Source organism: Octopus sinensis, linkage group LG4 (assembly GCF_006345805.1).
Source record: "Octopus sinensis linkage group LG4, ASM634580v1, whole genome shotgun sequence".
In the NCBI taxonomy this organism is placed as follows: domain Eukaryota; kingdom Metazoa; phylum Mollusca; class Cephalopoda; order Octopoda; family Octopodidae; genus Octopus; species Octopus sinensis.
The window spans coordinates 129,295,688-129,312,678 of record NC_043000.1 but is presented as its reverse complement, the minus strand read 5'-3'; the positions used below and the strand labels follow the sequence as shown (position 1 = coordinate 129,312,678).

At 38.2% G+C, this 16,991-nt stretch overlaps 1 protein-coding gene across 2 annotated transcripts in view; it reads left to right on the top strand.

The window, feature by feature from the left end:
* The first annotated feature begins 14,218 nt into the window (after nucleotides 1-14,218).
* Nucleotides 14,219-16,991, top strand: part of LOC118763119 (NADP-dependent oxidoreductase domain-containing protein 1-like) — a 34,752-nt gene continuing 31,979 nt past the window's right edge. For both annotated transcript variants that reach the window (XM_036502482.1, XM_036502481.1), the window contains exon 1: nucleotides 14,219-14,552. In XM_036502482.1, coding sequence (XP_036358375.1) covers nucleotides 14,365-14,552 — 188 coding nt within the window. In that variant the 5' untranslated portion in view covers nucleotides 14,219-14,364. The remainder of the gene's footprint in view (nucleotides 14,553-16,991) is intronic.

Sequence of the window (16,991 nt, the reverse complement as noted above, 5' to 3'; positions counted from 1 at the left end):
ACAATAATGTTTTCTTTTGCCACATTCTACCAGTATACAAAGTTTCAAATTGTTTAGTTAACTAGAAAATTCCGTCCATCAAAAGGAAAATATCCCTATTTTTCTATGAATTAAAGTGGAGACTTCTGCACGGCCCTTCGACCTGCTAGAAATAGAAGCAAAATTGCCCTAAAAATCGCACCCTACCGTCTTAAAAAGGATACATTGGATATTGTAGTGCCAGATTTGTAAACGAAATGGTCACAACTGAAGCACTTTCCATAATTGATCCGCTTAATCTATTTCGATTTACTCTATCCTACGAATCTTTTTTTCTGTCTGCTTGCCTATATTACATATACACACACATATATACACGGAGAATAACATTACCACTGCTAAATACATCAGTTATCTCTCTCTCTCTCTCTCGGTCTGATAACGGCAATAGAGACTTCTAGTTAAGTAATGTTTATCGCCACTTACACGTGGCTGTTCCGTAAGAATCGACGTTAGTGCTTTTTTTAACCGCAGAAGGACGCCTGTTCCCGTTGGTTATTCGATGCAATCAGCACACGATATACATTGCAAACAGGGGAGTGAACCGCTACCATCTTCTAGTCACAAGACCACCAGACCGTACGGTTTATACCTCTGTGTATGTCACTTGGTTTTCTATATATTGCGAGCTGGAGTGAACTATGCTATCTCTAGCGGACGAGTATCTACCACCGAGGATGACCACAAAGACGTCGAAACCGCATGGTCTGGTGATCTCGCAGTTAGAAGAATGTAGGGGTTCACTCCCCTGCTTGCAATATGTCTATTAGATTCAGATTGCATCGAATAACCACCTGGAGGAGACATCCTCCTGAGGTTAAAAATAACAGTAACATCGGTTCCTACGAAACAGCCATGTTTAAGTGGCAATAAAAATTACTTCTCAGTATAGTTAGTGCGTTCATCACTTACAGAGATTTTCTAAGTAGCTAATTTATACGTCGCAAAACTTTTAGTTGCTTTATGAAACGTCTCCCTTCTCAAGTTATTCAAGGTCTTATATTGCTTTCTTCACTCTCGAAACTCATCAAGCACAAGAAATTGTTTGATCATTATCAACAGCATTCGAAATAACTTTCCTTCTGAAATTGTCATGCTCTGTGATTTCAACAAGACATCTTGACTGTATTTATTTATTTATTTATTTATTTATTTATCCATCATTAGGGTGGTGAGCTGGCAGAATCATTTGCATGCCAGGCAAAATTCTTAGCGGAATTTCTTACATTCTGAGTTCAAATTCCGCCGTGGTCGACATTGTCTTTCGGGGTCGATAAAATAAGTACTAGTCAAGCACTGGGGTCGATGTAATCGACTAATCCCCCTCACCAAATTTCAGGCCCTGTGCTTATAATAGAAAATATTGTTGTTGTCGTTATTATTATTATTATTGTTGTTGTTGTTGTCGTTATTATTATTATAGTTGTCGTTATTATTATTATTATTATTATTATTATTATTATTATATTATTATTATTCCAACTGATGAAGGTTCTGAAAGTTTTACCAAAATTAAGTAAATTAGGAGTATCAATATAATTAGTAAGCTAGAGATGACCGACATAGTCATAGTTGAGACTGAAAATAAAACTGAAGTTAAGTGACCGAGAAGCTAATGTTTCTTGTTTCTTCTCCAACAAAGAGCCCCGCCCCAAAATTAGTTTCTACTTCATCTCACACCATAAAAATACACAACTCTTTCTATATTTCTATGTATTGATATATTTCCAGTCCTTCTTTCCCTTGTGTTGCTCAATTCTCCGATACGTAGTAGCGTACACATGATCTCATTTAAACTTCGACGCTCTCTTAATACATATATTACAACGCCTATAAATATAAGGCATAACAATCAATGTTACGCTGTCAACTTACATCAGAATACCGCACAACAGCAATAACTTTGCGTCTCCTTCGGTTTGTGGTACTGGTTGCGAGTTGTCTCATACGAATGTTGTTGAAACAATATTTTATTTTATCGAAGGAAATTACAATATTTACATAATTACATAACAATTCGCTGGAACCAAATGTAGTTGCGATTAAATTACTAACAAAAGATATCAGCTTCGTGTGAAAGGCAGGAATAATGCATGACCATGCTAGTTGAAGAATTCCGTTTAACTTGGAGCTGAACTACAGCCAAGGAAAACTTGATGAAGTAACGGGTTTGTTGTTTGTGCTTCCAAAGTGTTCCTCTATTTGATTTGTTTGCGTACAGGGTGCTTATATAACTAAAAAAAAAAAAACAGCACAGGAACTCCTGGAACTCCAAAGAACATTCCTTAATATGGGGTGGTATTCCAGTAACTTAATAATTGCCTGGAAAGGAAGACAAAGGGATAGGTGGAAAGATGGGATAAGTGCATAGTGTAGAGATGGTATGAGAATGTGTAGCTCTGAAGAGAGGAGGCTGTGGTTGAAGAGAGATAAAAAGAAAAGTACGTGAACATCGATTCTTTGAGCTAGAGATTAGTGTGTACTGATGAGTGAACCACTACAAATCAGTCAAATGGATAAGATGGAGAACGTTTGCTTTTTTTCTGTGTAGCAACAGTAGCGTCTTAAATGTGCGAGCAGTATTCTGTTGTAGAGATCATTTGAGTTTTATAGAGAGTCAATAGATGTCCGAGGTTGAAGTATTTTCTGATTCTTAAGAAAACTAGTCTTTTTGAAGCAGTTTTTGCTATATTCATGAATGCGAGACTAATACTAATAGTACTATTGAGGGCTTTACTTTTTGTTGGTTGAGGATTCCTTGAGTTCAGATTTTGCTGTTTACGAATAAGGATTTAGGATTCTTTTGTTGAATGCGTCAAACCAGTGACACATTTGTTTCACGTTTAATGAAAGAATCGGTGTAAATCACTTGAATACAAATGATATATTGAAATTAAGTTTGTACAAAGTATTCAGCACCCTTCCCCAGTCTTTTCTACATCATCTACCCATCACCTTACATCCACTGGAAAATGCACTTGTCAAACTATATGTAACTAACTTGGCGAGCAAGCAATGTATAGTTCTATGATATTGTACACAACAGGGTAAATTTGTTCCTGGGCAAACTTTGGAAATATTTTACGGCAAATCATTGTGACAGGTCATAACAGCCCCATGAGCCTCTCGATTCCATTCCCATCCAACTATGCTCATACTGGGGTGATTTAATCTGCTCTCTTTATTACTAATTTTTCATGTTTTTAATTGGGTACAGAAATTCTGTCTAAATTATATCTGGTGCTTTTCCTCCTTCCCATCCACAACTCGATTTTAGTACTCGTTGATGAAATATACAGATGACACTCACAGATTTCAGGTACGCATAGTTCGACTAACCATGTGGTAAGCGTTTGTTCAAGGTCTACTTCTACTGGGAGCTTGTAGAATGTTTCATGCCGAGAGACTTTTAATATACTGTACAATCTGAGACCCCCTTAGGTCACGACACACACCATGGGATTGCACCTAGAGAGTTACCCTCCCAGGCACAAGTCCGGGCAAGGTTGTTTATGGAAGACCAGCAGTTGCACATGCATACCGGCCTCCCCTCTCCACGCCACCAGTGTTATCCGAGGGTAAGGCAAAGGGACCGATACAGCTTGGCACCTGTGACATCGCAACTCATTTCTACAGCTGAGTGAACTGAAGCAATATGAAATAAAATGTCTTGCTCAAGAACACAACACGCAGCCCGGTCCGGGATTCGAGATCACAACCTCACGACCGTAAGCTCGACGTTCTAACCACTGAGCCATGCGCCTTCACAGCTGTACAATATGTACAATAATACGACGTACATGATACTCGTGGTATGAGTATATTACTAACAGATACTTACTATATACACACCTCTCACTTTCTGGTACTTTGCGCGTATTATATGGCAGCAATAAATCATTAAATAACTACTTAACAGCTTTAAGTTATAACAATTAGATTACATAAGTCATGATAGTGTCATGATTTACATGTTACTACAGTAATCGGCCTACCTTCGCTGTATATTGGTTGCTATTTGTTACTTTTTATGATTATGCTATTTATTTTAAACTAGCAGTATCGCCCGGCGTTGCTCGGGTTTGTAAGGGAAATAACTATATAAGCATTTTTAGAGAGTTATAGCCAAAAAATAGCAAAAAAATGCATTAGAAATGGAAAAAGAATTATGGTAATTTTTTTTTTAAATCGTTGACTCATCGTAGACATTTTTAGAGAGTTATTTCCCTTATATAATAGCGAAAAAATGCATTAAAATGGAAAAAAGTGATGGTAAATTTTTTTTTTTAATCGTAGACTCATCGTAGACGCGCGCTAATACCCAGAAGGGCTCGATATGAATCACGACTATAAGATACCCGGTTTTGGTTAAACTGCACCGCAAAATGTGGGAGTAGTTAGGAATCTATATCGTAGGAGACAGACAAACTTCACTTTTATATATAAAGATTATGATACATACAATTTAGAATAGCTTACTTTTCAGAACCGAAAACGAAATTACAATATGTTTAAATATAATTATCATATAAAGACTACAACCAATCACGTAAATAAGAAAAACATAAATACGATCGTTAGAAATTATAGAACAATTCAATAAGTATGAGAAATTGAAAAATAGAGCTTTTTTTCGAAGCGAACACGTATACCAACCTTTAACATTCAGAGAGGCGCCGAGCATACGGCGACCCATTAAGACATTTCCTAATATCCTGGCGAGCTTCTAAGCCACTGCTTTTAGTGGAATCCTATAATACAAAGTATTCAAGTGTGATGTATCTCGCAATCGATCTTTTAATGCAGGTAGAACGACGGAGCACAAATTCTGTGGATGGTTCATTAGTTTGTAGTGTTTGGTCAGGTTACTCTGTGAGTGCATCATAAGGATTCAGAGTGGGTATGTCAGAGCGATTTTGAGAAATATTCGTACTTTCAATTGAAGCATTCTTGTCAGCCTAGCTTCAACCTAATCTGAGGTATCTCCTGAGGGGGGGGCTAATTCTTTAATTGTTGCAGTATCTTCTTGACCACCAGGAAAACGGATATAGGCATTTTGGAAATTTGTTTTCAGAAGTCTATTTTTTAATACTAAAGGGTCGTCCTTTTTATGGATATATCTCCTAAATAGAACCTTCGAGACACTAGACTGAGTATTGAACCCACAGCTGGATCACAACAGTTCTGGACTGGAACCTGCAGAAGAAAGTGATTCACGTTTTATACAAGAACTAGGCTGATTGTCGATATCGACGACCAGCCTACAATCACACCAACACAAATGTGCACGCGTGCACACACACTTATGCATGTATACATGTATGTATGTATGTATGTATGTATGTATGTATGTATGTATGTATGTATGTTTGTATGTATGTATGTATGTATGCATTCATGCATGCATTCTTCTCCAGCTCTTATTGATTAAGAGTAAATTTTGACCTGCCACCAACTTCGTAGCAAGGTGGCAATGGAAACTATCTTGTTTTAATCATCACCCTTTAAATCTTAAGAAGATCTTGCAGATTTTTATTGTTGTTGGCATCCTTTTGTCTCGGGAGACAATGGAGTTGCGCATAAACTAATCTAGTCTGGTTTTTACATTTCACGTCCTCTCCAGTTTTGCACAGGCCTGGGCCAGATGTAAGAAAATTCTGGGTAGTCCAATCGTCAGGATTCCTCTCTCGACCTTGCTGACATAGTCCAAAGGAGTGCAAAGCATTACGTTTGGCACCAGCTTGGTTGCAGGAGCTGCCGGAAGAGTGTTGAGTCGAACACTAAACCGCCTACGGGGCTCCACTCCGGATTTCTTTGAAGGTTGTCTCCTTTCCGTAACCCTGGAAAGGGGCCCATACCGGGTACTGTCAGCCGGAGCCAGCTGAGCCTGGGACTCGTGTCAGGCAGGGTCGTCACTCCCTGAAGTAGTGAAGAAAATCGCTACCCACTACCTACAGATTTTTATAGTCCCTGATAAGGTGATCATTTGTAGCATACGAATGAAGGATTTGCATTCTTTTCCCAAGATCCCAATTTCAGACATACTTTACTCCAGACGTGTTGATATGCATTCTGTCGCTCCAGTAATATGCATGCATGCATGTATGTATGTATGTATGTATGTATGTATGTATGTATGTATGTATGTATGTATGTATGTATGTAGGAGTGGCTGTGTGGTAAGTAGCATGCTTACGAACCACATGGTTCCGGGTTCAGTCCCACTGCATGGCACCTTGGGTAAGTGTCTTGTACTATAGCCTCGGATCGACCAAAGCCTTGTGAGAGGATTTGATAGACGGAAACTGAAAGAGGCCCGTCGTATATATGTATATATATATGCATGTGTGTGTGTGTGTGTGTGTGTTTGTCCCCCCCCCCCCCAACATCGCTTGACAACCGATGGTGGTGTGTTTACGTCCCCGTAACTTAGCGGTTCGGCAAAAAGAGCCCGATAGAATAAGTACTAAGCTTACAAAGAATAAGTCCTGGGGTCGATTTGCTCGATCGACTAAAGGCGGTGCTCCAGCATGGCCGCAGTCAAATGACTGAAACAAGTAAAAGGGTAAAAGAGAGTAAAGAGTATGTATTTATGCATGCATGTATATAATACGGTTATAACGCAATTTGGGAACAGGAGTGGAATGTTAATCTGGAAATTCAATCGGAATATCTGGTAGAGTATATTGCATCAAGGCATACAACTGAATACGTACGCCTGTGTATATGTATGTATGTATGTATGTATGTATGTATGTATGTATGTATGTATGTATGTATGTATGTATGTATGTATGTATGCATGCATGTATGTATGTATACAAACATACACACATATGCACGTATTATATACAAAACACAGCTCTACTTTAGTGTATTGAGCACTGTGTCTATGACATAAATATGTACCGAATATCTCCATGGTAACATTTCAAATCGAAATCTGAAATGTCTAAACCTGTCTTTTGATTTCTCTCCACGCATGTGTGTATGTGCGTACACATTGTGTGTGTGTGTGTGTTGTGTGTGTGTGTGTGGTGTGTGTGTGTGGAGGGAGAAGTGGTTATGGGGGTAATGACAGAACGAGAAATGAATTCATATTCCGGAAACTTACGCTAATTATGATGTAGAAGAAATAGCTTAATAATACTTTTCGTAAACACAGACAGACATGAAATTGCAACAGGAGAATGATGGTGAGTGAAGGAAGGGGGCGTGGGGGGGGGGAGATGTTGAATGCTCTGGAACGGAGGAGGAGGAAGAGGAGTAAATAGAGAATCGTTTAGTGACAATACAGTTGGAAATAGTCAGAATATAAATTATACTATCATCATTTCCATAGTAATAATACATCTCGTTACTGTCTAGTGTTTCTCCGTAAAATGAGCTCCGTTAAAATATGCTGGTCCGTCAGTTATGGTGGTTTAGTTTTGTTGTTTTTTTGGGCGATCTTTCGTCTCTAGTAGACCTTTCCGTCGATTTCCGTAAAATTTTTTTTTTTTTTTTACATATGGGCTTGCGGGAACTTTTGAAGTAATGAGAGGGAAAGAGACTAAGAGAAAGCGATTGTATGACGAGGGAAGTTCTTTTGAAGTTACCGTGCACACCCTATCAAACACACACACACACACACATGTACATCAATGCTTCCCATGCACGGTAACTTCAAAAGAACTTCCCTCGTCATACAATCACTTTCTCTTAGTCTCTTTCGCTCTCATTACTTCAAAAGTTCCCGCAAGCCCATATGTGAAAAAAAAAATTTTTTTACGGAAATCGACGGAAAGGTCTACTAGAGACGAAAGATCGCCTTTTTTTTTCATAAATTTTAATAAATGTGTCTTTTATAAAAAGGAAATGGCATTCACCGTTTAGAAAATTATAAGACCTTTGTTTTATATATTAACCGCAGGAATGACTCCGTGGTGAAGAAACTCCCTTTGTGACCACTTAGTTTCGGGTGCAGTCCCATTGCGCAGTTTACTCTACCCAGATTACAAGCTCAGGTTTATTCCTGTAATTACTGGGGCTCTGGGATATGTAACACACTGCCTAAATACCAATCTTGAGAAATTAGGCTTCTCAAAACCAAAAAGGAGAAAGCTAATTCGAAGACTCCAGATCCAATCCACCACTGGAACTGGAAAAATTTCCAGAACTGTAGAACTTTCTAAAGGTTTATAATTTAAATATATATGAGCAAGTCTAGATGTGCAACTATATGCATGAGAAGACATACATAAAACAAAATGTGACCGCGTGTGTATCGTTGGCGATTTTTTTTCCTCCATCTTCCCTTCCTTGGATCTTTCCTTTTCCAATGTTTCTGACGAAGAGCTCCGCTCGAAACGTTAAATTCTCCTTCTTTCTTTCCTTTCTTGAGCGTCCAATAACACTATACCTGTTCCACGTCCTCGCGTTGTGTTTTCTCTTTGTGTTTTCATATTTGGATTAACTTTACATACATACATACACACATACATACACACACACATACATACATACATACATACATACATACACACACACACACACATACATACATACATACATACATACATACATACATACATACATACATACATGCAAAAATACCCTGTTGTTGATGTTGCAATTCCAATGGAGGAGCCTTGGATCTAGGTTAGAAACCGGTTCTTTCTCTCTAGGCAAGAAATCTTGAAATAAAACTGAACAATGACACACATACTTATGTCAGTTTGTATATGTGTGTCATTGTGTTTATCCTCACACCACTTGACATCCGGTGTTGGTTTGTTTTCGTTCCTGTAACTAAGCAGCTCGGCAAAAGAACCGATAATACAAGTTCCAGACCGAGGTTAATTTGTTCGGTTAAACCTACCAAGGCGATGCTCCAGCATGGTCGCAGTCCGTAAAAAGTTCCAGAAAAATGGATATTTTTTTAACGAAATCTTCAACTTTTTTAATGAAAGCTTCCGATTGTAGATTCCAATTATACAGGAATTTGGTGTGAAAATTTTTTTCCCGAGGGTAGGGTAAGGAGTTTCGGAAAATTTACTCGAGTTGGCTTTGTTTCTTCATAACTTTCAGAAAAACAGGCAACTTTTTGATGAAATTTTCTACAAATATATTTTAGAGTGTGTAGGTGACGAGTATATCGGAATTTAATATGAAATATGAAATAAATAAATAAATAAATTGGTGGGCTTGTACACATACTGATACAAAATGAAACCTGAACTTTCGACAAAAAAAATTGTAATGTATAGGCGCAGGAGTGGCTGTGTGGTAAGTAGCTTGTTTACCAACCACATGGTTCCGGGTTCAGTCCCACTGCGTGGCACCTTAGGCAAGTGTCTTCTACTATAGTCTCGGGCCGACCAAAGCCTTGTGAGTGGATTTGGTAGACGGAAACGGAAAGAAGCCCGTCGTATATATGTATATATATATATGCGTGTCTGTGTTTGTGCGTCTGTGTTTGTCCCCGTAGCATTGCTTGACAACCGATGCTGGTGTGTTTATGTCCCCGTTACTTAGCGGTTCGGTAAAAGAGACCGATAGAATAAGTACTGGGCTTACAAAAGAATAAGTCCCGGGGTCGAGTTGCTCGATTAAAGGCGGTGCTCCAGCATGGCCGCAGTCAAATGACTGAAACAAGTAAAAGAGTAAAGAGTATGCCAGTAAATTGTGTGTACGACTCCACCAATTTATTATTATTATTTTTTTTTTTCGTATTAAATTCTGATTTAATCGTAATCTACACACTCTGAAAGGTATTTGTGAATTTTATTTAAAAATACCGATTTTTCTAAAAAGATATGAGGAAACAAAATCGACTCGTGTGAATATTTTGAAACTCCTCACCCCACCTTCGGAAAAGAATTATTCCCATTAGATGGTGTTACACATTCATATCTATGTGTTTGCGTATGCCAAACTACATCCCACCGCTGCCACCATGTTATGTGTAGTTTGTGTTCTAATGGGAAAGACAACCAATTGAAAACCATTGTTATTGTTACGTGTTTAATTTCTATTCATGTTACACGGACGACGACATTCGGCGTAGTAATACATTATATACTTTACACACAGTTGTACTGTTCACTAACAAAATAGTGCCAAGACTGGGGATGTAGTTTGGCATACGCAAACACATAGATATGAATGTGTAACAGATGGTAATATAATCGGAATCTACTCCATCTGAAGCGTATTTGTACAAAATTTCATTAAAAAATATCCACTTTTCTGGCAGTTATGAAGAAACAAAACCGCAAGAGGGACGGATTAATGTAGGTAGACCTTTTTCTAAGAAGGCGCGTGGCTTAGTGGTTAGAGAATTTGGCTCACGATCGTAATGTCGTGAGTTCAATTCCCGGCGACGCGTTGTGTCCTTGAGCAAGATGCTTTATATCACATTTCTCCAATTCATTCAGCTAGAAAAATGAGTAGTACCTGTATTTCAAAGGGCCAGCCTTGTCACATTCTGTATCATGCTGAAACTCCCTGTGAACTACGTTAAGGGTACACTTGCACGTTAATTTCACGAGCAGGCCGTTCCGTTGATTGGATCAACTGGAACCCTTGTCGGAGTGTAATATGCAATACAACATAATCTAGTTGGTCTTTTAGACAGAAGAAGGTGATTTGAGAATAAATTGGTGGAGGTACTCAACGAAGGCGACTACGCAATGCCGTCTTAGGACATGGAATTGGGGATAGGGGCAGAAATCTAAAAAAGAAATTGAATGTTTTGGATAAAAAAAAATTATTTCACGGATCTTTTCCTTTTGAACGGCACTTTGTAACATAATTTCTAGGTAACTAAAAAGTTTTAAACTTCGTATACTGGTAGAATATGTTTATAAAACATCGTTTTCTCTTGGCTTTATCGAGAAAATTCTATAGGTTGTAACATATTTCGTTTAAAATTTCTTGCATTTCGGCAATTTTAACCAATCAATTACCTCCATTGACGTAAATAACATTCTGTGCATAATGAATATGTCCCTCGTTTAAGAAACAGATTGGGTTTATTTACATTTGTGAAGAAAAAAAAGATACCCTTCCCCCACCCCTAACCCTAACTCTAACCTTAAATCTAAAATAGATTGAAATGCAATAGATCGATACTAGGGTTATAATTATGGGTGACAATTTCATACGACACCGCTACGAAAAATACCTAGAAATTATGTTATAAAGTGCCGTTCAAAAGGAAAAGATCCTATTTCACAATTGTAATTATCGTTGCATGAAACATAGGTATAGAAAGAAATGAAGAAAATCACACTCAATTCCTTGCTATCTTCCTTCTCCGTGAGGTAGTAATGTCTACTGCGAAAGTCCGCCACCACATTGTCTAATATATGCTTTTCTCAGACGGCAGGAGTGGTTTGTGGAAGATAAGATTAGGCTGTTATTTCTAGCGGGTCGAATAACTGAGTCGACAACTATGGCAACGATTATAGTATTGTTAGTATGATTTATCTCAAACCTGATATAAACAGTATTGGTTGGATACAAGTCAAAGCTTGTTATTCAAATGTTATAAGTGGGCAGATGAGTGAGTGAAAATATAGGTGGGCGGATGAGTGACTAAAAGGTAGAAGCGTGAGTGGACGGGTGGATTCTTGAGTGAGTGAAAGGGTAAACTGATGAGTGAGTGGGTGAATAAGAGAGAAAAGATGGGCGGATGAGTGAGTGAACGAGTAGGTGGTTGAATATGTCTATAAAAGAGAGTAGCTGAGTGAGATGAGTGTTGGTATTAGTAGGTGAAATGAGCGAACAAGCGAGAGAGAGAGAGAGAGTGTGTATATATATATATATGTGGGTGTATGTGCAAGAGGAAGAAATGCGTGAGTGGTTAAAAAAATACGTACGCGACTGAGTAAGCGAAGGGTAAAAGAAAATCGTTCGTGTAAATACAACTACATACATGCGCTTGTGCACGCTCACACACACACGAGCATATACATACATATATATATATATATATATATATATATATATATATATATATATATTATATATATATATTATATATATATATTATATATAGTGGGGAAAGGCAGATATATTTAAGGACAATGCTGAATTAATTATATATTCATGCGTAGGAAGAACGAGAGTCAATAGTTGATAATTATGATAACAACGGACAGAAAAAAAAAATTTTTCAGATTTTCATAAAGGGAAATGGAACCACAAAAATAGATGTTAAAACAGATAAGAGGAACGAATGAATAGGGTGAAGGAATAAATGGAAAGTAGCTAAACGAAGATAATGATAATGATAAATGCGCGCCGACAAGGGTCCCTGTGTGTCATCGCACGACCTGGTAGAAAGGAGTCAAATCATCTTTCAGTTATATGCCAATATTTGGAAAAGGAAAGGGTGTTAAATCATGTAGTGCTAGACAGATACTGCCCGAGAGATGAATGGGTTGATAATAGGTCTGCTCAATCAAGGCCTGACATGGCCTAAACGACAACAAATCTTTATATATAAAAGTAAGGTTGTGTGTCTGTCTCCTACGATTTGGATTCCTAACCACTCCCACATTTTGCGGTGTAGTTTAACCAAAACCGGGTATCTTATAGTCGTGATTCATATCGAGCCCTTCTGGGTATTAGCGCGCGTCTACGATGAGTCTACGATTTAAAAAAAAAATTACCATCATTTTTTCCATTTTAGTGCATTTTTTCGCTATTATATAAGGGAAGTAACTCTCTAAAAATGTCTACGATGAGTCAACGATTTAAAAAAAAATTACCATTTTTAATGCATTTTTTGGCTATAACTCTCTAAAAATGCTTATATAGTTATTTCCCTTACAAACCCGAGCAACGCCGGGCGATACTGCTAGTAATAAATGATACTGGCTTCAAATTTTGGCATGGCCAGCAAGTTCAGGGGAGGGGCTAAATCGATTTCATCGACCCCTAGTGCTCAACTGGTACTTATTTTATCAACTCCGAAAGGATGAAAGGCAAAGTCGATCCTGGTAGGATGTGAACTCAGAACGTAATGACGGACGAAGAGCCGCTAAGCATTTTCTCCCAGCGTGCTAACGTTTCTGCCAGCACACCGCCTTAAAATATAAAATATTTTTTTTCTACTCTAGGCATAAGACTCGAAATTTTTTGAAAGGGGGGCCAATCGATTATATCGACTCCAGTACGCGATTGGTACTTAATTTATCGACCCCGAAAGGATGAAAGGCAAAGTCGACCTCGGCGGAATTTGAACTCAGAATATAAAGACAGACGAAATATAGTTAAGCATTTCGCCATGCGTGCTAACGTTTCTTATTTCTTTATTATCCACAAGGAGCTAAAAATAGAGGGGGTAAACAAGGACAGACAAAGGGATTAAGTCGATTACATCGACCTCAGTGCATAACTAGTACTTAATTTATCGACCCCGAAACGATGAAAGGCAAAGTCGACCTCGGCGGAATTTGAATTCAGAACGTAATAGCAGACGAAATACCTATTTCTTTACTGCCCACAAGGGGCTAAACACAGAGAGGACAAACAAGGACAGACAAACGGATTAAGTCGATTATATCGATCCAGTGCGTAACTGGTACTTAATTTATCGACCCCAAAAGGATGAAAGGCAAAGTCGACCTCGGCGGGATTTGAACTCAGAACGTAACAGCAGACAAAATACGGCTACGCATTTCGCCAGCTCGCCCGCCAAAGGCACCCAAGATCCACTTGCTGTTTTTTATTTTTTGTTATTGGGCAACAAATTATGTCTACCTTCAAAGAGAAGGCCTCTTCAGCAAGTTTTTTTTACCCAACTTCCGTCAACCAAATTTCGAGTGGGCGGTCATATACACCTTATCTAAGGTTCCACGCAATGGGATTGAACCCAAAACGAAGCAGTTACAAAGCGAAGTTCTTAACCACACATCCATTCCAGTTCTGATTACTCTATTTCTCCCTGGAAACCGAACATCCAGACATCTTTTCCTCACATTTATACGTTGGGTATAATTAAGGAAGATTCTAGAACCATTTATTTATACAGAGCCGAGCAACAACATAGAGGCTTCGCATTAGTTGCGTAAATCAAAGCTGGAACGGCTTTGATCGTAGTTTTGCTCAACCAGGACAGAATTGGGGCTTAACAGTAATCAAAAGGAAACCCCATTCAGCTCTGCTTTGAGTTCATATTGCCGCCACTCGTTCTTCGTCCGTGTGATATTTGCACGTTGCTATGACAGCCAGCGTTTAACCGCAATCGTTCGTTGCCATGACGATACAACAGCATCGTCGGTGTGTGTTGTTGCATTAAGAAAAAGGAAAAAAGTAATCACCAACTAGATAGAGATGGAGAACAGAGCGCTTATTCCTGTGCCTGATGATTTGACTGTCGGATTGGATTCACTGTCTTTCGAGAAGGCCTTCGGAGAAAACAAGTCAAAATACATCAACAAATTGCGCTATTCTTGTAAGATAATAAACATAGCTATATGTGTGTACGCCGTATATTTTATTAATGCCTTGGATGCCATCAAGTAAGTTGGTAGTAATAATATGATCGACGGGGGAAAAACATTCTTTTTCTGATTTGATTTCTGTTGTTACAATGGTGTGTGTATGTCTGTGTGTGCGTGTATGTCTGTGTATGTTTGTGTGTGCGTGCATGTTTATATATGTATACATACACTTAAGTACGTATGTACGCAAGTTTGTAGTATGTACGTACACAAGTTTCTATGTATGTATGTATGTATGTATACATGCATGTATGTATACATGCATGTATGTATGTATACATGTATGTATGTATGTATGTATACATGCATGTATGTATGTATACATGCATGTATGTATGTATACATGCATGTATGTATGTATGTATACATGCATGCATGTATGTATGTATGTATGTATGTATCAATGTATTACATGTAAATTTATGAGGATATTAAAAGACGTAAGTCGGTAATAGCATACTGAGGCTTCTTCCGGTAGTGAACCGAAAACGAACGGCTTGAAGGGAATGGAATTCTTGATATGTGTGTAGGGAGTGGGGAATGTGTGTGTGTGTTAGTATGCATGTATCTGTATATCCATTCATGTAAACTTGCATGTGTATGTGTGTATGAGACTCATCATTTAACGTCTGTTTTTCCATGCTAGCATGGGCTGAGTGGTTCGACTTGAACTGACGAGCAGAGGGTTGTACCAAGTTCTAATGTCTGCTTTAGCCTAATTTCTGCAGCTGGATGCCTTTCCTAACGCCAACTACTTCACTGAATGTAGTGTGTACGTTTTCCGTGATGCCAGCACTGGTGATGTCACTAAGTATCCATAACACAAGAAACCCTCTCAAATGAGTGGTTATAGTACTGCAGGAAATAAAAGCAGGTGTTTCGCTGAAGAGGTGAATACATGCACACACACGTGTGTGTGAGTATATATTTCGTTTTGGGATTTGGTTTGCTCAAACAAACAAAAGGGAACGCAGTGTAAATAACGGACAGAGTCAAAACTATTCAAATAGGTTGCAAGACGCAACGAAAATTTTAGGACAATAAAAATAAGAAAAAAATGTCGAAATTTTACCGGTGAGTGTGTTACATAATAAGGCACAAAAAGAAAATGACTCTCCCCAGACACAACAGTATATATATCGTTATTTCTGTTCTGTTTTAATAAAACTGTCTGACGAAGGGGAACGGGAAACTCTGAGTAACAGCTTTTGTTATATTTCTTCTGTTTCTAAATAAAGTATATATATATATAGGAGTGGCTGTGTGGTAAGTAGCTTGTTTACCAACCACATGGTTCCGGGTTCAGTTCCACTGCGTTTCACCTTGGGCAAGTGTCTTCTACTATAGCCTCGGGCTGACCAAAGCCTTGTGAGTGGATTTGGTAGACGGAAACTGAAAGAAGCCCGTCGTATATATGTATATATATGTATGTGCGTGTATGTTTGTGTGTGTGTGTTTGTCCCCCTAGCATTGCTTGACAACCGATGCTGGTGTGTTTATGTTCCCGTTACTTAGCGGTTCGGCAAAAGAGACCGATAGAATAAGTACTGGGCTGACAAAGAATAAGTCCTGGGGTCGATTTGCTCGATTAAAAGCGGTGCTTCAGCATGGCCGCAGTCAAAATGACTGAAACAAGTAAAAAAAAAAAAAATATATATATATAACAACAGTTGGTTGCAGTTAATCATATATACAACTGGAATAATAATTTGTCTATACTTCGGTATGTAGATATTTGTTCCTATACTTTCGTAATATACACGATTCCCTTTGTTTGACCTGACCTGGTGCTTTACCATTTTAGTACCTGATTTTTGAAGTCTTATGTGTGACTCTGTGTGTGTAAATATGTTTATAGTTAGTAAATTATAAATCCAAAAGAGAAGCACACTAAATTTATATATGTGTATATATGTATGTATGTACGTACATACGTATGTATGTATGAACATACATATGTATGTATGAATTTTGACCAGTCACCTATTTGGTAGCAGGTTTATGAAGCAAAGCTTCTTGTTTTAACCATTATCCTTTAAATCTTAAGAAGGTCTTGCAGGCTTTTGTAGTCCCAGATATCACAACCATTTGTAGCATATGAATGAAGGATTTGCATTCTCTTCTCAAGATCCAAAGTTCAGCCATACTTTGCTCCAGTTGGGTTGGTGTGTATCCTGTTGCTGTAATGATAATAGGTATGAAGCTGAAAGTATCTTGGGTACTGGATTTGCAAACTCCTTATCAATGATCCATAGATGTTCTCTTTCCTTTATATTTTTCTAACCACATTGGTGTTCAAACGTCAATTGATTTTCATGACAGAACATGTGTGCGTGTGTGTGTGTGTGCATGATTAGACTTTCTTCCTGTGTCAAAATGTGGCTGTTGACCAAATTGCAGTACAACTGATATGATGTTTACAGACTGACAGTTTCAAAAGGAGTGCAGAGAACAACT